The sequence below is a fragment of the Dermacentor albipictus genome, chromosome 8 (assembly GCF_038994185.2).
Source record: "Dermacentor albipictus isolate Rhodes 1998 colony chromosome 8, USDA_Dalb.pri_finalv2, whole genome shotgun sequence".
Classification (NCBI taxonomy): domain Eukaryota; kingdom Metazoa; phylum Arthropoda; class Arachnida; order Ixodida; family Ixodidae; genus Dermacentor; species Dermacentor albipictus.
Window position 1 is genome coordinate 28,770,254 of NC_091828.1, and position 24,633 is coordinate 28,794,886.

Consider the following 24,633-nt stretch of genomic DNA (forward strand, 5'->3'; position numbering starts at 1 on the left):
GAGTACAAACAACATATAGCTTGGTGAGATGCCACAAAGTAAAGATGTAACAAAACAATTAACTCATAGACATATAGCTATTTTCATTCTTATTGAATCATTTATTATATAGTCAATGATCCCCGTGGGAATCACATTGTGAAGGATGCAGTAATAAAATCATTGCCATAAAACCTGTTTCGTAAGAACAGCTGCGAAAAAGTTAAAAGAAAGAAGCTTTTATGGGGAATACAGTATAGAGAACGAGACCACACGCGGAAATCTCGAGAGTAATGTAAGAAACAGAATGGTATAAAAAATGTCTCTGAAATTTGTTTTGAAGCAAGGTATTGCCAGAAATTGTACATAAAAGCTACTTATAGTCACTAGTCACTACATCAAACTAATTCAAGTTTTGATCCCTGGCAACATTATCTCAAATTTATTCCAGTCACTACTGGCAGCTGGTAAAATTAATTCATAAAACGGTACTGTTTCACCGGATATGCGCTGAAAATTGACAAAATATGCATTAATAGCTCATTGGGCTTGTTTCAAACATTTCGCGAATCTGGATAATATGAACTTAGTCTTCAAAGAGGCAATCATGGAATCAGAAATCTAGACCACTATAGAAAAGTCTGAAATTCCACCAAATGGGCAAAAATGGCATGGTAAGGCACTTTGCAAGCATGTTAGCGTTTGCTACTCATTTCAGTAGCACTTTTTCAATCGTATGATAAAGAACAAATAATACAATAATACACGGCACATGTACGTATATCTGATGACATGGTAGATCTATCCACCTGTTTTACATATTCAAGTGTGGTATCGCAATTTCATTCATATAGCCTGCACACATGACTGAATAGCAGTTGATAAAGAAAAGACGAATCTATTACACAAACATAGTTTGACATTTTTGATATATCATATACGTTATGAACAGTAGCTCTGGCATTTTTAAGACTAAGAAGCCGTAGCAAAAGGCATCCGCTGGATTTGAAATGCTGAAACACTTTTTAAACACCTGCGCTGTTTACAAAAAGTGATTCGGTCATTTCACGTCTATCGCAAGGATGCCGAAAAAAATGTTTCTGTGAAACACACGGGAACTGGCTCAGGAGTTCACCACAACACAGAGGAACTTGCTACATACGTTTCTGCAGGCTAGTTCAGGGAAGTCATGCCAAATTTGAAAATATTCTCACGTGGGTTGAAATTTCTTGGAATTGAAATTGAAATTTCAAATTCCAAGAACTTCAAATACTGTCATTGCCCTCTTGAGCAAGTGAAAGCATTCTTCGCTAGGAGCTCAAGTAAATAACTGTTAGTCACATTTCTAACTTGCCTTTCATAAGCGCTTAACCCATGCACTTAAACGGAAGGTATTCGATGCAGATGTTGTTGAGCCGATTGAGAAGTATACAAATAACTTCTTTCCGTAATAAGAACGGCTGTGGTTTTTATCTTTGCGGGCTGATACTAAAGCGCAATAATTCAAAAAGTATCACACGACTTTGTGCTACACCAAGCGACATTATTGCCCTCAGCCATGATGCCAACAAAGGAATCCTGCTGCATGCAGACGGCAGTGATGAATAGGCCGCAAGAAAAAAGAAGTCGCGGTTTCACTCTAAAGGCGGAGCATTCATTGTGATAGCAATTTAGTACACAGCGATAAGAAGTAAAGATAGTTGTTTGATCGGTGGTGTAAATTTGGAAGCTTTCGCTTACTAACTGAACTAATAAGTATGGTGTCAGCACGTTGAAGCAAACATTGACAAGCATGGTGTCAACGCTCACAAGCAAACCTAAACACGTCACACTCGATGAGCGCCTAAACTCGCTGTCAAAACGCTGTTGTGAACAAGCATAGCAGCAGAAGCGGGCGAGGTAACCTTCGTGCGGTTTATGGCTTGAACGCAAGAGCGGCGAGAACACAACTTGCACAAAGATATAAGCCGTCTGCACAACTCTTTCAAGATACGGAGAGCACGACCGCGCGCAGCCGTGCAACGTCCGCATTTGGCGAAATCGAACTTGCCCGCACCCCCCTCTTCTCCCTCCCGCGCTGCGTTCCGGCTTTCCTCCCTATTGGCGGCGAGGAGTTACGGAGTCGCCCTCTATCGGAAGCGCCTCACTGGCGTAGTATGAGGGATCACGTGGCGCGCTCCTCATAGGTTTTGCTGTCAGCGCTCACTGAAAACACCACGCGCGAGCTCTCCCGGACATTTCTGCAAGTATTTTCGAAACGAGAGAAGCTTCTTACTGTCTAAATAATAATCTTGGGCAAACTGAAAGCACACAATCGTTTACAGCCGCTATCTCTTTACCGAATACGTACAGTGAACGCCACTGCGCGCTATCGCCGCGATGGAGTCTCCCGAACCGGCTTCTTGCGTGAAAGGTAGGTAAACGCTGAGAGCAAACTATGTGAAATATGTTCTTATAGTGTTTGTATAACTAAATGGAGCGTAATAGACTGAAGCCTCATTGCAGCGATCGCGCAGATTCACAGCGACCGACTGCGCGTCTGCATGCTTGTCCGCGCACTGCTTCGCTTTCTGCGCGCGCGCGTTTTCGCACCGTGCCATGAGCTTTAGGCCGCAGAATATGAGCATTGACAGTATACAAGCAACCATTGTTGCGTGGGCGCTATCAGAGCTGTTCAAAAATAATTTCATTGTAGAGACTTCGACGCCTACGGGACTGTGATGTGCCGTCGCGACGATTCAATCTTTTTTTTCTTCTAAATTCTTTGACCTTTGACAAGTTCATAGACAAAACCGTCATGACATTAGTCGGGCAGCGGACTCGGGCGAGCGTCTCAGTGCGCGTTTCCAGAACATCGCAGACCGGGCGCCGTAGCAGAAATCTTCCTTGCGTCTGTGCTTGCTGCATACCCGAGTTGTAGCCGATGACTGTTTGCCGGTTTTATGTTTCGCGAGCCAAGCTTCACACAGCTTCTTGTCCTGCGGCTACGTGCGAAAAGGCTGACACCGGCCTCCGTTACGTGCGTCCGGCCCTGCGGCACCGAGCAGTAGCCTACCATGTTGCGCGCCTTCAAAGGCAGCCACTACCTATTGTAGTGCTTTCAAGCGTTGTAAAGGAGACACTCGAAGCGTGAAAATTTCGCCACTAAATGAAAACCGCAGCGTACGAGGGAATTTAAGCTCGTTTTCAGCTCGCTTCGGCGCGCCCGAAGCAGCCGACGCGGCCGCTATGTCCACGTGATCCCTCCTAGCACGTCACGTCGACGGTGGCGCCAGCTTTTCCAGTGGTGGAGCTCGAGGCCAATATGGCGCACGAGATTCAGCTGCGATCGACGGCACCCCTTGCGCCCATTGGCGGAAATGCGCAGTTGCTGCCGGAGCATAACGCCACCCTCCTTCTCTCTTTCTCAACCCCCCGCGGCTTTTCGCGCGACGAAAGTGGACGCGGTTGTTCCCCGCTTTCTTCCGAGGCGCGCGCCAGATTGAGCTGGGATCGTCGGCTTCCCTAGCGTTTACCAACCCCCAGCAGCCTTTCGGACAACGAAAGAGGGCGCGTTTGCTCCCCGCTTTCTTCCGAGGCGCGCGCCAGATTGAACAGCGATCGTCGGCATCCCTCGCGTGCTTTCCCTCGCACATACAGCATTCGACGTGCGGCGACAGTGTTATCGCGCTTGAATTTTATACGCAACATCACGGCGATGCCAATTGCCACGGCAAAAATGCGCCTCCAAGTGCCCATATGATTGTTATCACAATAAAATGACAGGCGATGGCCACGCCTGTAATCTCCAATGCATCGCCATCTGCCAACAAAACTCCTTGCCCTTAGCCAAGCGTCAGGAAATTCCCTGAGTTATTTATTGGACATCTCATCGCTTCAGCTGGTAGGATACCTAGTGAAAAGAGCAAAAGAAGTGCTGATCGTTTCTTTGGTCTGTGTGCCACATCCATAATTTGCTCCTGCCATGTTTGAGGGCCACATTGTCGCTGTGCGTGAGCGCGTTGTCTCGTGGTACTTTATATTTCGCGCGCTTACTTCGCAGCTCGGTGAAAATTGAAACCACATCAGTTATCGTCATGAAAAGAAATTATTTGAATAGTTCTCAATAGGCTCTACACCTTCTACTTTTGAGATTCTTCGTTTAAATGAATGGTTGAAAAGTTGGTTAATTACGTACGCTCTCAGTAAAGGTATTCTGAGTTTCTCAATGGGACAGCGAACAGTGTTGAGTTGGTTTATTTTAAAGTTTGGCCCGAGGCTACACTGAAGTTTGACCCGCGTTATGAAACACCCGGTATAATATTTGTTGCTCTCTCGCGGAAACTTCCGAAAGCTAGAATATTACGACGATGCGGTGCAGTTATATGTCCCATAAATAAAACTTGCTGCTGAATGGTCGTCTGCTTATTTTGCTGAATTATTGTTGACTTACATTTTTTTTCTATCATTAGTCACATATTTCTAGCCCTTACCAAACAAAGGGCTCCAGTTTTGAGAATTCTTATTGAACGTGAAGTCATTGTCTTAATTACATTCATTCTTCCGCATGTCAGTCACTGTGTAATCAATAATCTTGCTGCCAGGAGCGTGTTCTTATATGGGAAAACTACTTTTTATGAAAGATAAATGACCTTACATTGGTACTTTCCCATTCTCCTTCCTTCCACCGAGACAATACATCCAATCTTTGTCCGCTGAAGGACGCTAAATACGCTGACGTAGCGCTACAATTCTGCCGTGCTTGCAGTTGCTGAGTAGCCACCATCACCTCATCATAAGCCGGGGAATTTATCAGAGCCCTGACTATCCACTTTGCGTGCGATCTCACTTGATATCATTTTCGGATGTTACATTTCGGCACAAGTTAAGCTATCAAGAACGGGAGTTCAAGGTAAGAACTTTGTTTGTTATACACCGAAATAACAATTGATTTCTATAGATTATTTACGAGTAGAATTTGTTATTCTGGACGAAACTCACATTTTCACCCGAAAGGCGAAGCATCGATTGCGATAGCAAATTATTAGACTGCTATACGAAGTAAACGTATTAGTTTTATCGCCTTTATAAGCTTGTAAACATTCGCTTACTAACTAAATCACCAAGCATCATTTCACGCGCGCAGTAGCAAACGAGAACACACCTCCTACGATGACCCCGAAAACTCGCTGTCATATGGGGAATGATGAAGCTCAGCAGCACGAGCGATTGATTGATTGATTGAAAACATCATTATTTGCAGGATATTCGTAGAACTCGTGGGTGGGCCGCCTATTCCGGTAGCCCACTGTTTACTGCTGCTGCGCTAACCCTCCCCACCAGCCAGTGCTGACGGTCAGGATCATCGCTGAGCAGAATAGCCTCCCACTGCTCTCTTGAGGGATTTGGAATGGGGTCAACTATGGGATTAAATTGGCAAGCCCACACCATGTGGTAGAGGTTAGCTACCACTCCACAGTGTGGGCATTGCGGGAAGTGTAGTGTCGGGTACCACTGGTGTAACTTAGCTGGCGTTGGGTATGTATTAGTTTGTAGTCTCCTAAGAGTGTTCTCATCCAACTTATTCAGGGATTTATGTGGGGTCGGGTACTCTTTCCTGGCTGTTTTGTATGGTGCGAGATTGTCAGCATACAGTGCTGAAGCAGAAGGTCCCAGCACTCTTCACGGTCATCAGGGGGAGATGCCCGCTATAGAAGAGCTCGGGCATGCCTGTGAGCGGCTTCGTTTCCTCCTGGTAGTTCCAGGTGACCCGGAAACCAGATGACTGAGGCTTGGCTGGGTGGATGCTTAGTCAACAATGACAACCCTGACCTGTGAATTAACCCATTATTCAAGTTGCGACAGGCGTTCTGGGAGACAGTGAGCACATCGGCGTTGGGGTTAAATGCTAAAGCTAATGCAATAGCTGCTTCCTCTGCGTGAGTGGGGTTGGATGTTTTCATCGAGGCGCAATTCACCACCGATCCTGAAGGTGTTGAGAACACAATAGTCATCACTCCATACTTTGGCCTTTGGCGTCCACATAGAGGGTGCTAGGTTGCTCGTCCCATTTCTTCTGCAGGGCTTCCCCTCTAACTTTTCTCCTTGCGATGTTATATGCGGGATGCATGTTCCGCGGAATGGCGTACACGTTGATGCGTCTCCTCACATCACGTGGTACCTCTTCCTTTTGGTCTATCGCATAGGGCAGATTAATATGGATCTTTTCGAGCAGATCTCTACCTGGTTTTGTGAGTGCTTTGAAGACCCGCGTGACCACGCCATACGCAGCAGCCGCTGGAGTATAACACCTCCCTCCTCCTCCGTTTCCCCCGGAGTCTTGCGCACGACGGAAGACGTCGCGCTTCCTTCTCACTTTCCTGCCTTGCGCGCCCGAGATCGAGCATCCGTCATCGGCTCACCCTCGCACGCTTTCACTCGCAAATACGGCATACGGCGCGCTGGGACGATGTTATCTCCCTTGCACTTTATTCGGAACATAGTGGCGACGAAGAATGCAGAAATGCCTGTGGAGTATACGTAATTGCTATCGCGATAATAAACTAGAAACCGAGTGACGATGTGAGAATGCACTGAGAAACAGTCACAACAAAGCACCGATACAGCACTTAGGTATGTATGTACGACACATTCTGAGGCCCATCTTTGCGAAGTTATAAGCCTTCTTCACCTCCTCCCTGGTATTTGGGATTCGTGATTACACCACGTAGCTTATCGAGTATGTGATTTCACTTCTTGCCCAGCAAACAATTTGGGCAGGGCCCTGCTGCGCGTGCGAACAAATGGCACTGTTGCATATCGCTGTCAAAACACAGGACGCACACATATTCGTAGAAAGTGGTTCTTCAAACATGCGCTAACGTAAATGTGAAGAAGATTTGTAAAACAAATACTTTTGGAATGTATCACCACGTACGAAGGGCCTTCGGCTCTCTTCCAGCATTGTCCAATGAGAGACGGACACTCTTGACAAGCTCCCGCTCCCTCTGGCTTGTTCAGCTGCGGCAACCAAGTAAGCGCTACTCATCTCAGGCAATTGAAGAAAGACATTTTATGCGCTTTAGTAAATTACAACCGATATTAGCGGAGCGCATCACATATAGGTGGAAATTCTGTTTCTACTCAATCGCCACTACCATATCACCAAAATAAAACGCCACTCTAATACATCTTTCAACAGGGTGCTGATAAAGGAAACCGCTACCACGCCGTGCGATAGAGCAAGCACATACAGCTAATGCTGGATATGCACGCGGTGTGTAGAGCCTATTTAACAGCGTCATCGGACGTCTAAGGTAGTTTTTCTGGGCTGAAGGGCTCGCACCGAGGCTGTGTAATGCAGAACGTGGACCACGAAACGGCGACGCTGGCCTAAAGTTTCTGTAAGTGTCTGGGCGAGTAAGCAATGTCGGACGGCAACTGAGCTCACCATGACCGCACTGTTGGCCGTACAGTTGATTACTTCAAAGCTTATGGTCGATAATGCCGCCGTGTTTTCAAGGAAGAGTGATTTTCACTAATGAACTTCGAAGAGTGTATTTTAGGGACAGTGTCTGTCTTCGTTCATTTACCAAATAACAAGGTATTCTAACGGAAATATTCTTTGAATCACCCATCCTGCGGACAAAAAATTTATTGCATAGCAGACGAGAAAGAGGGCGAGCTGCTTCCCTGCCTGTCATCCTTGGTAATATGGTGCCACTCGCTGTTACTGTGTAAATATTGTACAGAAACACTTTTTGACATCTCCCCGCAATATTCTTATGCGAAGGACGAGTCAGTAATACGAGCAACCATATACAGTTTATATTTACAACAGCGGTTGCAGAGCTGACCGGTTAGATTCACCACACGAGCCCAGTTCGGTCTTCCTCCTCTTTTCTCGAGTGATGGCGTCTACGTGCCTCGTTCGAACAATCAAATAGCACACGTGTGTATGAATATTTTTGGTGGAGGTGCGGCGTATATCCGAGGGACATGTGTGCTTAGAGGCCGGCTGACTCATCCGCGGCTTCCACAACATCGGTTTTACTGACTCACCCCGAGACATCTTTTCCTGGACCTGCTGGCTCCTCTTCCCGATCAGCTTTCAATAAACGTGCTGAACCATGATGAACGCACATGACTGCCGCTCCCGAACATGATATGATTTAGAGCAGCTCAAAACTATGTTCTTCAGTGCTGCTTTCCCGTCCCGTTTTACTTCTCGTTCTACTCTACCATTTCTTCATTCATACGCTTCAGCTCGGAACTTGTCTTTTCTCTTTCACTGGCTTGTGCTACTATATTATAGGTTGTAGGTATTGACAACCCTTTTTCATTTATTTTATGTTCGGCCTTTTATGTTCGTTATACATTCATCATGCTTCTGGCTTAGACAAACATTTTTTGTACTATTTTTTTGCAATGGAAAAAACTTGCCAATGGGCGTCGAACATTGGTTAACCAATTATGAGCGAGCCAGCGAGAACAACCGGTAGCACCAAATCATCATGTTGGCTAATGTTATTTACTACCTCAAAGTAACGAGCCGTGTTTCGTTAAACACACGAGGAGGAATTGACTACTTGAAAAAGACCCGCAAGTAAGAGCGGCAGGGGCTCTTTAGGAAGCCAGTCGAGCGCCAGCGAGCCATCAAGAAGGAACTTTTGTGCCGTGCCTGAACGTCAACTGATACATACGTCGTACACATTCAGAATGTATGAGCCTTGTGTAGGCGGGTTGACACCAAGTTGCCTGCAGCTGACAAGGTCAGCCACATACCTAAATGCGTCACCAATCCCAACTTGAATTTACTGATACAGAAGCCCCGCTCTACCTCAGCCGACACCATAAAGAGTGCCGACGTTTTGAAGAAGCGAAGCACCGTCATACGTGCGGCTCCATAACACCACCATTACCTCAACGTATGGGGTCGTTCAATGGCCTCTTACCGAGAGGTGCCTGCGTCTTCCACGGCGTCAGATAGATCAACAGCCGGCAGCTGAACAAGGCTACAAACAAGCACGCATAACGTTTGCCACGAATAGACGGTGCACTCGACTCTCCCCATGAGCAATATACTTTTCATAAGTAGAGCTTCGGCCCGGCTATTGCCAAATTGCAGTTAACGAGGAGAAACGCGAAAAGACCGCCTGTAATGCACTCTACGGGCTCTACCTGTACCAACCGAACATCTGAAAACATGGCGGACTTCCTCCTTTGCGTGTTTGGGTGATCTAGTGTTGCTGATGCTACCTTGACAACGTCGTCTACATTTATCAGTCATCTACTAGCGTAGCCATTTGCATCGGCATGCCCAGTAGCTTCCCGTTACCCCGGTCACCAACCAGAACTTGTACCGAGTGACTGCAGTTATTGTGTGTTTGTTCCCTCGGAAATCTTCAACTTTGCTGCTCAACAACGCCGCAAACTGGCTCTACGCAAGATTATCGGCCGTCTCAACTCCCACGCTCCTGAAGCCTCTCTCCACCTCTTTGTGCTACACAATGGCTGTTTACGTCACGGCAGTTTACTTTCTAGTATTCCTAACCATTAGTGATTTCTGGCGCACGTCCGCTCAACTGTTATGGTTCAGCTTCATAATGCGCCGAAAGCGGGGAACCTCTGCGTTTATCGTCCATACGATAGCGCACACACCCCTGTTCTGCTGGCCAGCCATGTCCCACTCGTGCATCGTTGCGTGCCGTCTTGTGATCTTAGCCAGTTACACAAAAAGCCACTACTTCTGCCTGGTGGCCATCTTCAGCCTCTCAGCGTTCCATATGAGCCGTTACTTCGCGCTGGCCTCGACTTTCTTTGCCCGTATCCTCTGTCTGTCTCATAAAATAGGTGGGTCTATGCAAGGTAATTCGCGATTACCCGCACACTATCAACCAGCTGTGCGAAAGACGTTGTGGAATTATTCCATAGCTTCATTCTCCAGCATGGGCCATCTCGGCGACCCCTAACCGATCATGACAGACAGTTTCTTTTGAATGTGGTTGAGGTGATTCCCCGATATTGCCCGACTCAACGCAAACTGACTACGGCCTACCATCTACAGAGGAATGGCTTCGCAGAGCAGCTGAACCGAACAATTGCCGACAAGTATCCGCCAGCTACCAGGAATGAGACATTGCATTCCATATTGTGCCATTCGCGCAGTAAACATGAAGACATGACAACGCTTGTTATTAACCTTTCTTTCACTTATTCCACCGAAATATTACATGCCCATGGACATGTTGGGGCCTTATATCGCGCGCCGTGTTCCAGCCCCACCAAGTATGCTCGAGAGACTACTGCCCGTGCTCACCACGCAGGTGAAATTGCCGGCTCTGGATTCAGTGAGTAGCACACCAACCAGCAACCTCTGTAGAATAGCCATCACAGGAATACCACTTCGCCCCTGGGTACCTTGTCCTCCTGTGGTCTCCAGCGTGCTGTGAAGGGCTTTCTGAAAAGCTGCTGTTCCCGTACACCATCCCATATCGAATGGCCGCTAAGTGACTAATGTAACTTATGAAATCGGTCCAGTTTCTTGGTCCGCATTGGCTCAATCCTGCACTGACATCGGTGACGTCGTCCGCCTGAAGCACTGTTAGGTCCCAGATAGTGATGAACCCTGTGGGCAGAGAACCTTTTTCATGCCGTCGTGTTTCGACTCCACCGAGCAGGGGCTTTCGCCGCCGTAGTGTAAAATTATTAACTACCTATGCCACAGATGAAACAGAATATGTTGACAGCAGAGGAGAAAGAGGACGAGTTGCACTCCGGTTCGGCATCTTTGTTGCTGGGGTGCCACTAGGTGTCACTATGTAAATTTTGTATATAAGCCCTTCGTGGCATTTCCCCGTAAAAACATTATTGTGTAGTGTTTTTCTAAAGAGATGTATACCAATCTATTGGACCTGTTGAAATAATTGCAGTTGTTGAAAAGCGTGGTTGCCCAAGGCCTGCAAATATGTTTTTGAACCAACACGCCCTAAGCTACGCTCTTTCAAGTTTTTTTTTTTGCATTAGGGCTCACAACGACATTAGTGGGAACAGAGTGCATTTCATACAATTAGAAGAAATTTTAAATCGGGGACATATGCGCATTTTTTATTATTTTCATTTGGTTTCATATTTTTCATCGTAGGGCCAGAAAATGCGAGGCATCCGGCTGTACAGGTATGTATAATGGGTTTCTTTGCTCGCTGAATACATAACACGGAGCTTTCTTTGTATTCGAATGAAAGTGATGGCAGCATATATGCAAAAACCTTCTTTGTATGTTCTTTAGTATTTGAGTTTTGCCCAATGGCACTAAACTATGCTCGTTGTATTATGATATCACACCACATCGTTAGCGGCTAACTTGTCTCCGCCTGCTGAGTTGAAAGAACAAGTAGTCAGTACGCTTATTGTCAGAAACTTTCACGCAGTATCGGTGCTACATATACATTTTATAAGTTTGCTAGCTTGAACTGATGCTCAAATTAGGTGGTAGTAAGCTAAACTAAACGTAACAGCCAATTAATGCATATTTGTATGGTAAAAGATAGCTGTGGCAACAAACTCGGTAAACGTGCTAAAGAGACATTTGCAAGCCTTAGCTTCGCAAGTATATAAGAAACCTGTACCCTTGAGTGAATTTTGTATATCGGACTTTATTTACTACAACAGACGTAAACCCGTCGAGGTCCACTGCTGTTTTCTCTACTTTGGCATTTTCCTTACTTTCTATATTTCTCCCCTTCTTCCTATAATAACTGCGCCACAAAATTGGTAGAATGAAGGAAAAAAAAGACACAAGTGCAACCCTGAACTAGTTGAGGAAAAAGTTGATATTTAGCTTCTTGTCATGGTTCGATTAAGGCAAGCGCCTTGAAATAATATCTGTGTCCTTGTTTTCTAGTCACACGAATGATGAATGCGTTTTATTGAATCAGTGAAGGAAGAATGTGTATCTGAATATAGAAAGCGGAAAGAAAACGTACAAAAAACGAAGGGGAAATAGACACACTACATTTCCTATAATAAAAACAGTTCTCAATAACTAGATCAGGCATGGAATAAGAAAGTCAAACGGTCGCTTTAGTGCAAACACTATAGTTGTTAGCCCTAATATAGAGGGACAGTGGAAAGGAAGCAGGGTGCGCCTCAAACAGTTCGGGCACATGGTTGCGCACGTGAAGAACCCTGAAATGTTGTCAATGGAAGGCACTGGTCGCTTCTTCAGATAACTCCAGGTAGTCGCCAAGTGGGTCCTTATACTGGGGTGAGAAGCCTGGGCAGTCCAGGTTCTACCGGTAAGAGTCTGGTAGCTCGGGCCCACTGCCCGACAGCTCACTCGCGCTCCAGGCGGAGGATGCTTTCTCAGGTTCTTCCTTCTTCCGTCGAGGCACCACCATGCCGTTCCAGGGTCTCTTTCTCCCCTCCTCTTCTTTCTCTTCTACGTCAATCGTCGTGTACAGTATTTAATGGTAACTTTTTTCCTGGTATTTCGTTCCGACGGTACATGAGGTTTCGCATGTGTGGCAGCTTCGTCGTTGTCCTCATACACTCATCCGTTCCTTCTAGATGCTAAGCTGCCGCACTACTCCCTTTATGGATACTGCTGGTTTCGCGCACTCTTAGTCCCTGATTACTGAACATACGTGTCATTCTTTTGAAAAAAAGAATTGTCTTCCGAAGAAAAATAAACTGCAGTTGAGTGCGCGACAACACGTTCCGTGAAATGTTAGATGCCATGTTTTGCAACTTCTGAAGGTGCTTTTTTGTGTTGAGGAATTTGCTGCATGCGCAATTTTCCAGTTCCTGGTCCTAGCCATTTTTTTTCTTAATAACTTGTTCCTGGCTTCTTAACTTGTTTATTTCTTTCTTCAGCCGTTTATAACCTGTGTTGTATATTTATAAGCTTTCTTTGATGACCCCCCCCCCCTATATAATGCCCGCATTGGGCCTTTAGGGGTATGGAAATAAATAAATAAAAAATAACAAGTAAGCTGGTGTGCGCTATGAACGAAACATTGTGAACAAGACCACGTACACACGCTCAAAAGCAATTGAAAGTCAAGTTGACACTCGACAACTACTATAGATTACATGCTCATAACCGACTAATTTAATGGGATATTATTATTTATCTGTCGAAATAATGTACTTTACCCTAAACGAATATTCTTATAATGCAAGGCTTCACCACAACACTGCTGTTCATGTGTTTCTCTCTTACGAGATGCTGTAATATCTTCTCGAACTCCTCTTTCTCGACCAGCACAATAGAAGATATCTGAGGAAGCTTTGCCTGGTGTCATTCTTCATACTTTTTCAGCATGCTGATATGAAAAGCTCTTTGTCTTGATCGCAGACATAGCCAATAATTGTAATCGTTTTCTATCTTGTGAGAAGAAGTGGCCCTTTCCAGGGCACTAGTAATTTGTTATCACTTCTGGGAAGCCAAATCGGACACAGTTGCCTACTTCGAGTTCTTGTTAATTGCTGGGGGGACCTAATGGTTCTTTTACACTTATGTGTTCGGATCAGCCTTTGTTATGCCAGCTTAATGTCTGCTCTAGGGGTTCTCTTATATTGAAGACATATCCCTACGGTGTCTTAATTTCTTAATTTTCTTGCTCCTCAGTCCATTGCCCCTTCAATATGCTGAGAGGACCATGGATTTACCGGCCTTAAATGAGCACAAAACGGGAAAACGCGGGGCTCCCTTGTGAGGCTTCACTATATGCAAACAAAAACTCCAAGCAAGCAACCCCAAGTTTCTGGCTGTTATTGGACGAGCTTCAAGAACATCTGTTTCAATGTTCCATTGAACCTCTCGACCATCGCGTTACGCGTGGGATGACTCGGAGTGCAACTAAGCTGCTTGATTTTCAATAATTCATTGACTTCCTTCATAATATCCCATGTAAAACACGAAGCTTGGTCCCACAGAAGATCGCGTGGGTATCAAATAGGAGAAAATATCTCGACAAGTCTCTCTGTAACTGTAGCTGATTGCATTGCTGTCGAGGTACAGCATCTGGGTAGCGAATCGAAAAATCCGCAATACTGAGAACGCGTCGATGACCCCTTGTGTAAGTGGGAGTTAAAAGTTCACTCGTGTCCATGGCAACACGTTCAAAAAGGGTGTCAGTCCACAGCATCCGTCCAATAGGCACCTTGCCCGCCTTGCCTTTTCTCAAAGTCTTTTCACAGGCGTCACAAGTTCTGACATATCTGTGGACTTCTTCTACGGAATGCCAATAGAATCCCCAAGAACGTGATTCATTGCCCCCCCTTTTTGATCCCCCAGTGTCTAGACGCTTCATTCTCATGAGTCAATCATAAGACTTCGCCTCGCCGCACGTGGGGACTACTGCTTCTTGATTAGTTTGCCAGAGGATAGAGAGTAGTGACGATAAGAATGCCTTTCTTGATAACAAAAGCAAAGGTTATTCTTTGCCAACAAACTCCTTGCTCACTATGGCTTTATGCGTGTCCACTTCCCACCTGTCTCTTGCTCTCCCTGGAATTTTTTGTGGGGCATTTGCTAAAGGAACTTCTGCATCATCATCATCATCATCATCGTTTGTGTCCACTGCAAGCGCGGGCCTCTCCCTGCAGTCTACATTTATTCTTGGCCTGCACCAACCAATTCCAACTAGCGCCCTCGAATTGGTTCATTTCATCGCCCCACTTAGTTTTCTGCCATGCCCGACTGCGCTTTGCTTCTCTTGACCCCCGTTCGGTAACCTTAATGGTCCAACGGTTATCTAACCTGGCCTGGCCAGCTCCATTTTATGCGAAGCATATTACGAGGGCTCAACCCAGCTCCTCAGGCGCGGCGGTGACCATGAAATCACGTGACACCGTGACGTCACGACAGAGGAGAAGTGGCTTTGGCTCAACGCTTGCAAGACGGGCTGGGTGGGAATCGAACCAGGGTCTCCGGAGTGTGGGACGGAGACGCTACCACTGAGCCACGAGTACAACGCTTCAAAGCGGTACAAAAGCGCCTCTAGTGAATGCGGTGTTGCCTTAGAAACGCGCTGTTTCTAAGGCGTGCGTCTCTTGCTCAGGCGCACATTTCGTTGCCGCGCCGAACGCTGCTTTGCTCGACGCTCACCGCGTCCAATGCGGGGCGCGTAGTCGCTGCCCTGTAGCCCATTGTCTTACACCCCTTGGCGGGTCGACGGGAACGCTGTCGCGTTCCACTCTTGAAGGCGAAGAAGTAATGCATGAGTTGTTTCTTCGTCTAGCCGAACCAAATATAGCCAAGCAACAGCAGTTCACCAGGCTAAACAGTGGTTCAACAACTAAAATAAAGGCTAGTATGCTTCGCATCCTGGGCTTAACCTTACCTAAGCCACAGCCATTTTTTTAAAACTCATTGTCAATTCGAGTATTGTCTATGCCTGTTTGCTCTGATCCAAACCGCCCCCTTTCTGTCCCTTAACGTTATGGTTAAAATTCTTCGTTCCATCCCTGTTTGCGTGGTCCTTAACTTGTTCTCAAGCTTCTTTGTCAGTCTCTAAGTCTCTGCCCCATATCTTAGTACCGGTCAAATGCACTGATTGTTCACCTTACTTTTCAATGAGACTGGTAAGCTGCCAATCAGGGGCTGATAATGTCTGCCGTATGCGATCGAACCCATTTTTACTTTTCTGTGAATTTCCTTCTGATGATCATAGCTCCCTGTTGGTGATTGACGTAGGTAACCGTACTCCTTCACAGACTTCACAGACGGGACCAAAGAAATTTAGGTGACACCAATCTTCGCAACCAGAACATAATTTGGGTGGTTACCTTTGTCCACAGAGTGAACCTCCCTCTCATTGGATTCATGTCGAGGAAGAAATTTTCAAGAGTCGTCATGGCTATGGGCCTCACGCGACTAAGGTACATTTCCCACTACACTCTGTCCATTGACTTCGCCTGGCGAAACCGGCATGGGACGGATTTTAGATAGCGGTTGCATCTTCACTATAGCAGTGATGTCCTCGTGTTGTTCTAAGGTGTCTTAACAATCAGTAGGTTGCTGTGGACTGGTCGCAACCTGTCGTAAGAACAGTCGAGAGGTAGCTGGCCTTGATGCGTTGTTGTTTTTGAAATACTACTCTTATGTTGATGTCCAGTTTTATGACAGTATGGGAACTATAGTTCATTTAACTCATTGCTGCAGTCAGAAGCCTTGTGTCCCGCACAACCACAAACAAAAAATCCAATCTCCGCTTTTGAACACGTGTTATCTCCTTCCTTCTTCATGCTTGTGTTTTTATTTTTATCTCGAACTGTTAGTAAGTTTCATAGTCTTTGCCTCCAGAAAAATATCAGCTACTTCTGTCATGGATTCAACAGTCTTACAGTTCTCCAGTAAGAAGAGCGCAGCTGACTGTGACAGTTGATGAGGAATTTATTGGCCACAATTGAGTCATAGACTGACCAAATGTTAAACCCTGTCTAGGAAATTTCTATACATTGGTCGAAAAAGCTGAATAGCCTTATGGCATATTCCCTTCTACTTTGGTCATCTTGAATCTTACACTTCCGGAATTTCTTCTTAATCTTCACCCGTGAAACGACAATGCTGGAGCAATGCCAACTTAATATTGTCGTATTCCAGGGAGTCACCAGGCGACAATCACCGAAATACTTCCAGATCTTTGCCACCTAGATATTAACTAATAGCCGCTGCCCACTTTTCTTGATGCCACTTTGGACCTTTGGCCACCCTGTTGAACCTCTTCGCATAGGTGTTAAGGTCGTCTCAGTCCTCGTTGCGAACCAGCACAGAATTTTGAGGATTCACCACGGAATACGCACTTCCTTGTGCCCAGAGTCTAGTACCATTGGCTCCGCGACACCAGTCTCGGCTACTCAGGCACAGTTCTTCAATTTCGAAGCGTTGCTGACTTGTCTTTCCGCTATGGTCCTCTGCTATGGTCTTCCGTTTCTGCGACTTTGCCATTGTATATTGCGGCCCTCCAGTTCCACTTCTTCCTTCTTCCACCTCTCTCTCTCTCTCCACTGCTCCTTCCTCGCGAGCTCACGCCTCTCATTCATCGAACCGTGCTTGCAGTTATGCTCCTTCCAGCCCCATGGGTTCTACGAGAGCCACCAAAAACCGCATGCTCATTTTTTCCCCTTTTCCTTTTCTCGAAAGCCACTAGGTATCAAATGCTCACGTCCTGTCGCGGACGCCAATTTGTCGTGGCTCGATATAGGAAAGTGACTTGAAAGAGTATCGGTATCGATGTTTGTCAACTCAAATTAACGATGAGATTGTTCGATTTCATTAGTTAAGGAAGTGTGTATATTTCTATATAGAAGCGGAAAAAGCGTACACACCCACAGTGAAAATAAACACACAACACGGTTTATACTGAATACAGTAGTTATTAGATCAAGATATCACATAATAAAGTCACACTGTCTCTTCAATGCATACCATATAATTTTTAGGGGAGTCTGAATGTGCAAGGAGAATGGAATGAGAGCGGGGTGTGGCACATCATCGTGCAGGCAATGAACTCCGAGCCGTCGTCAACGGGAGGTACTGGTCGTTCCTTAAGGTGACTCCAGGCAGTGAGGATATGGGGCCTTGTACTGGTTTTAAGAGGTTGGACAGGCCAGGTTCTGTCGGTTGAAGTCAGGAAGGTAGGGCACTTGGCCAGACGGCTCACTCCCACTTCCAATGTACGCTTAATTCGCCCCTTCTCTCTTGCGTCCCAGCACCACCACGTTGCTTCAGGGTCTCCCCCTCCCCTTTTCTTCTTCGTTCTTTTTTTCTACGTCAGCCGTCAGGTACTGATCTTAATGACTGCTTTCTTTTTGTACTTTGTTTCGACGGTGCGCAAGATTTCGCGTGCATGGCTTTGCCGTTGTGTTCTAAGGCTCATCCATTCGATCTCGAAGCTAAGTTGTATGCCTGGCATCATTCTCTTTCTCTTTTGTGCCTTATCGGTTCCTCGCTCTATCACCCCTGATCGCTATTCCCACTCCCACTCATCGGTAGTCGGTGAGGCGGGGCAAACCGAGGCTCGGTCCGTAAGTTCTCGAGCCATGCGGTGCGCCGCCTCATTGCTACCGTCAGGTAGTATGTGAGCGGGTATCCAGATGGGATCGGCACCTTTGTCGCGGTTATCGGCCAATTTTAGGAGACGCAGTGCCTCTGGGGAGATTCAACCATTGGCGAAGTTTCGTATGGCCGCCTTGGAATCACTGATGCTTATGCCCGCTGGTGTTTGTGCTGTGGCTAGCGCAATAGGTATTTCCTTTTTGGTTTCTGCATGTAGCGCGTTGACTGTAGCGCTCGTCGTGCATTTTCCCTCGTAATTTATCACCACTGCTGTGTAGGCACGCTTGTGTCTGTATCTAGCTGCGTCTACAAATGTGGTGTCCTTGCTGCTACCGAATTTCTTCTGTATATTGCGTGCTCTGCTTTCCCGTCTGCCCTGATGGTGGGTAGGATGCATATTCTTGGGTATTGGAGGGATGGTTATTATTTCTCTGATGTGTCTGGGCATATCTACTTTGACGCGATGTTGGGTATGATACCTTATACGTAGGTGATCCAATATTTGCCTACCTGTTTTAGTTTTGGACAGGCGTTGGTATTGTGCTGTTCGTTGTGCCTCGATTAGCTCATCCAGTGTATTGTGGAGACCTAGCTGCAGTATTCTATCGTTGCTGGTGGTAATGGAGTGTCCGATTGCTTGCTGGTAGATTTTTCTGATCAAGCAGTCTAATTTGTATTTTTCTGACGAGTACCATCGTAGGTACGGTGCCACGTATACTATCCCACTTATTGCGAACGTTTGTACTAGTTGAATCAGATTGCCTTCCTTCATTCGACTATGTTTCTTGGCTATTCGTATAAGTAGCCGCATGATTTGAAATGTTATATTGTCTAATTTCGGCATGGTCTCTCCATTGTAGCCGTCACCTTTAATAATGAGGCCCAATACTCTGATCTTGTCAACGTTGGGTATGGGCGTGCCTTCTGCCGTAGTTTGGTGAATTTACGGATTGTTTCGTTTCTCGTAGTTCCGTGGTATTCGGCCACGTCGCGATGGTACATAAATGAGAAGCTCAGATTTCTCTGCGGAACACGCCAGTCCGATTCCTGCTATATATTGTTCACCTGCTTCTATTGTACGTTGTAATGTGTTTTGAGCCTGTCTATTGTTGCCATCGCTCACCCAGAGCGTGATATCGTCAGCATAGATGGTGTGATTGCGGCCATCGATTTTCTGTAGCTTTGCTGGTTATCCAATAAGAGCCAGGTTAAACAACATCGGTGGCGGTGCAGCGGTGGCGTAGAAGTAGAACACCCACCTCGCGTGCAAGAGGTCCGTGGTTTGAATCCCGGTGCCGCGCAATTTTCCACCGGATTATGAAAAATCCGTGTGTTGATAAAACTGCATAAACGGGCCCAGAGTGTGACCTGATCCCGCTGACCAGAATCGGCAACGCACTCCCTCACCAGAGCAGGATTGGCCACCCTGGCGCAGTACTTGGCCACAGCCTCCTATATGAACACAACAATCAAACCCCGGTCCTCAGTTCCCAGCAGCTGCGAAGCAACTGACCACGCGGCGGTCAGACCAGCGACGCCGCAGAGGGTGCTAAGAGAGGGCTCCGGACAGGCCGCCATTGGAATATGAACCTGGCAACGTTTAACGCTAGAACGTTATCTAGTGAGGCGAATCTAGCAGTGCTATTGGAGGAATTAGAGGGCATTAAATGGGATATAATAGGGCTCAGTGGAGCTAGGAGGCCAAAAGAAGTATGTACAGTGCTAAAAAGCGGGCACGTCCTGTGCTACCGGGGCTTAACGGAGATACGAGAACTAGGGGTCGGATTTCTGATGAATCAGAATATAGCTGGTAACATACAGGAACTCTATAGCATTAACGAGAGGGTGGCAGGTCTTGTTGTGAAACTTAATAAGAGGTACAAAATGAAGGTTTTGCAGGTCTACGCCCCTGCATCCAGTCATGATGACCAGTAAGTCGAAAGCTTCTCTGAAGACGTGGAATCGGCGATGGGTAGAGCGAAAACTGGTAATCGAAAATTGGGACGTTTGTTTCTTGGGTTACTATAAACATTAAGGAGAAATAGACTTTGTTTTTCCTGGCTGGTATTAACTCGATTATTATATTGTCTACATCTGCAATGCCTGTATCGTGCTGAACGACCGTGCGGGCACGTTTGAGTAGTGCTGACAGCTCTGGTCTCCCAAGAACGGTTTTAAGCTGAACACCCGGAAGAGATCCTAGGCCCTTTTTGCAAGGAACAGGGACGCTGTCTCAGAGACGAGTATCCAGCTCCACGGTCAGCGCTTACATTTGAATATACAGCACACATTTCTAGATGCCATATTTCACTTTAAACTTACATACATTGCACATATAAAATATCGGAAAGAAAATGGCTGAATATAATCAACATTTGTAATGTTCTTGTCCGCGTGATGTGGGTCAGCGACAAGGTTTGCCTAATGAACCTGTATAGGAACCTCGTAGGATCACGTCTGTGTAATGTTTCCGCAGTGTATCATTCTGTCACTCCGGATGCATTCAATATTTTAGATACGCATCACAATTTAGGTAGTCTCCTGGCCACAGACGCCTACAGAACAAGTCCTATACCGAGCTTCTGCGTTGAATCCAATTAATTGTCGCTCAAGCTGCAAAGAAAAATCTTGGAGGACGCTTCAGCTTCGCCTTTAAGAGCTGGAACGTGACAGCGTTCCTCATTATATGTCTCTAGCATACATAATTAGGTGAAAGATAACAATCCACTCGGCAGGTTGTACTTTAGGAATTTTCTGAGGCATTTCACGTTGAGAAATTCACTTAGTTGTTTAACACCTATGCGCCATGCGAATGGCCTGCGTGGTTCGGATTGCGTGACTCGTGTTGATGTTTTTCCAACAAACAACGCTGCCGACGCAGACACCGGATTTTCCACGAAAATTGGGCCCTTAACTTTATCGCATTAACCTAGGTAACTCTCACATATTTCCTCAAAGCGCACTTTAATCCTGGTCACCCGTGTCATAAAACCATTCATGATTGGACGTCTGCCACAATATTTCGAAACCGACCTTCAATGATTAAGCCATTCTCACAACACGTAAGCTGAGAAAAAAAAATGAATGCCCCACTGTATACATTTGCATACACTAACGATTCCGACAAGGTTGTGTTTCCCTACCGTGGCTGTGGCAATTGATAAAACGCAACAAGTCATTTTGCTAGGTGACAGAGCGTGCTCCAGAGCTGCACATCCGTATGTACTTTCTGGAACTCCTGTCGATGCACTATTTTTCGGGATTTATACCGAGAGACCAAAGCCACCTATTGGCGTATCCTGTACGGTAGTCAGGTCATCCTCCTCATAATGCAATGTTCTGCGAACAGTGACGAACATCTTTACGGCAGAGACCAACGCGATACTGTCAGCTGTAAAACATATCACTAGATTAAAATTGTTAAAGCTGTCATACAAAGTCTGTAAGTGCAGTAAGAGATTCAGTGTGTCTACGGAAACATAAGAATCCGATAATCAACGAACTCTAAATTTCACTGCGCACCATGTGTGCAGCTCACCAACATATCGTAATATTTTGGGTGCTAGGCCCCAGAGGCCTAATAGGAAATGTACTTTCAGGCGAACTCGCTACATCTATAACCACAACAGTTTGTAGCTCTACTAACCCTATTCCTCCAAAACAGTTGAAGACTTTCTTGCACAAACAGTTGCGAAACATTTGGCAATCCATCTGGGACCGTGAAACCTCTAATAAACTTCATTTAATTAAGCGGCACCTACACAATTGGACTGGGGTAACAAAAAGACGACAAGCTCATGTCGTTTTATCTCGACTGAGAGTAGGGCACGCATACGGAGCTTATACTTACCTGCTGACTGATTGTTGCTTCCTTGTGTGCTAGATGCGGCGAAAGCCTGACCGTTCTCCACGTCTTGGTGCAGCGTCAGGAAGCAGAGGCTGAATGCAAAATGCACTTTCCTCGAGCAAACCGATGCCACATTCGGCTTTGTCTCGTATTTTTTCTTCGAGCAAAGCCAATTCTTGCCCATAAATCAATTTTAAATTTTTTACTGCATGTCGATTTATGGCATATTATAAGCCAACCAGATTCTTAGCGCATCACATCACCAGAGGCTGATGCTGCAAAAGTACCGACCTGTGTGGCACATGTTTCGAGGCCCTTTTGTTTAAGGGCCCTGGTGAGGCAGTAGTGCTACTTGCATGTACGTGTTATAGTATATCAGGTATTCGTAGTGCATCGTTTCTTCTTAGCATATGTCATGTATCATTGCCTAGTTTTATTACGAATATATTTAGGCACTTTTCAACCAGTATTTTTTGGGCCTCTATACAGACATGTTTCATCGACGTCTACATGCCCATTATTCATTTACTATTAAATCATAGCATAGTTTTGGCAGTCTTTGGCAACATCTAGCCCTTGTGCCAATAAGTTCAAATAATCATGATCATATTACTAACAAACACTGTTGGAATAGACATATAGGCACTGCAGGAGCCATTGCCTTACGGAAGTTATTTTTTTAGGGCAAACGCTAAAGCTAGATACACCAAACGAGCGTAAACTTGTCGACAGTACTATTATCCGTGCCGTGCTAGAGCATGATCTAATAATTTGGGACCTGTTCACTAAAGCAGACAGTGAACAGTTAGAAAGAAGGCATAGAGTCATTAACAACTCTTATGGTCGCAGTTCTGCAACCACACTAATAACGAATAGTTTCCCTCAACTTAGTGAGAGGAATATGGGTTACAGGCTTAAATTCCTTCATCAAGTAGTGAATGGCAATTACAACTACGACGCGTCAAATATTTTAACCTTTTACGTTGGCTACCCTACAAAGAGTTGACACTCAGACAATTATGCCCCTACCACAATAAAATTACCAGTTACAAGTACTCCTTCTGACGAACGATCGCCCATTGGAATAACTTAAAATAAAGAGAGCACATTGCATTAGCCGCACCAGTCACTCTTACACAGCATACTCCCCGCAAGCCAATCCCGTGACTGGTGATCAATAATTTTTTTCTGCGCACAACACGATACTGTAATGGCCTGCCCACTGAAGGTCCCACTATCATGGACCCATTTGCATTGAAACGGCTCATCGAATATAATCCTTTGTAACTTGTAGTATGTTTCTTTGCCATTATCCCCAGCTCCCTCACATAATGTCTCAACAAGAAACCTCTGAGGAAATAAATAAAAAAAAACTTTACTAATCATATGTGAGCCGAAAGTCCGTTGAGGTGCGTCCAATTTGAAGTGTCTGTTAAACCTTCTGCTAATTGCCTTGCTGTTTCTTTTTGTGTACCCTTTGTTGCTTCGTTGATATCATTTATCAGCTTACATATGATAAATGATATCATATGTAATTTGTAGGTACTGCCTCGATACCGAGATTGCAGTACCTACAAAGAAATAGAATAATAAAATAATTTAGTCCCACGATATTTTGTACCGCCCTTTATGTTTTCAACGAACGCTTGCGCAATGCGTAGCGTTTGAAGTGAATTTGGTTCTGATGGTATACTAAACAAAAAGATATGAAATAAAGAATACCGTGCTTTCTTGGCAGACTTCCGATTTCATCACCATAGTAGTAATCACCAGGTTATTTTATGTCGATTGGAAGACCGAAGGCATCCCCCATAGTTAAAGGTTCGCATTACAGGCATATAAACTGCTTTCGTGCATTTGATCTCGGTGCATTGATTCTTCCGTGGTTCGAGGTTGCGCAACTCCAATCTCTAACCCCACCCCACCTCCGGCAATAAGCAAATCGAATTCAAGAGAAGGCTAATTCAAGTAATTTCATTTACATCTTACTACCTTAACAGGTAGTTTATATAAGCTGTATTAAGTTTTAAACGCAAGTGTGGTGATTCTGGTAAAAGAGAGTGTGAAATTTATCGCATTTAGCTAGGCACTTACGAACGCCTCTGCCGTTGTGATTTCCATATTGTAGGATAAGGTATGGTTATGTAGAGGTTTGGCAATGCTCAATGCCAAATGCTAGGACTTCTATAGAGCAAGCTTACTACGACGTACTCTGCAATCATCTGCGTCACTGCAATTTAGTCGCGCGCTGTGTCGGAGAAACCGAGTAGGACTCATGAAGAAAGCCGATGACAAATGACAAGTTTCTAAGTAGCACTTAGACCTCGAAGACATCAAATCCCGACGCAGCGGCTGCATTTCGATGGGGGTGAAATGCGAAAATAACCGTGTACTTAAACTTAGCTGTACATTACGGAACTCCAGGTGATCCAAATTATTCCGGAGTCCCCCACTTCGGTGTGCCTCATAATCAGTTCGTGCTTTCCGCAAGAAAAAAAAAACTCCATTATTTCTTTTTTTAATATTAAAGGCATAGTGTAGGGACAATCACAAACTACACCCGCCGAGTTTTTAGAGGAGTTTGGGGCACATAATTCTGCTCCCTTCATTGCATTGGAAGGCTTTGCTTCCTTTGTGTTTGGATTCTAGGAAAAATGTCTCAAAGATTCGCGCCAGTTCCAGCTGTTTAATAAACCCCCCAGTGTGACGTAGAAGTTGACTTGAAACGTTGAGGTATTACAATGCTGGACACACACACCAACGT

The 24,633-nt window shown here is 45.5% G+C and overlaps 1 protein-coding gene across 2 annotated transcripts in view; it reads left to right on the forward strand.

Moving 5' to 3' along the window:
* Positions 1-24,633, forward strand: part of LOC135905268 (uncharacterized) — an 86,007-nt gene that overhangs the window by 19,244 nt on the left and 42,130 nt on the right. For both annotated transcript variants that reach the window (XM_070522774.1, XM_065436286.1), the window contains exons 4-5: positions 4,727-4,870; positions 11,102-11,133. In XM_070522774.1, coding sequence (XP_070378875.1) covers positions 4,727-4,870; positions 11,102-11,133 — 176 coding nt within the window. The remainder of the gene's footprint in view (positions 1-4,726; positions 4,871-11,101; positions 11,134-24,633) is intronic.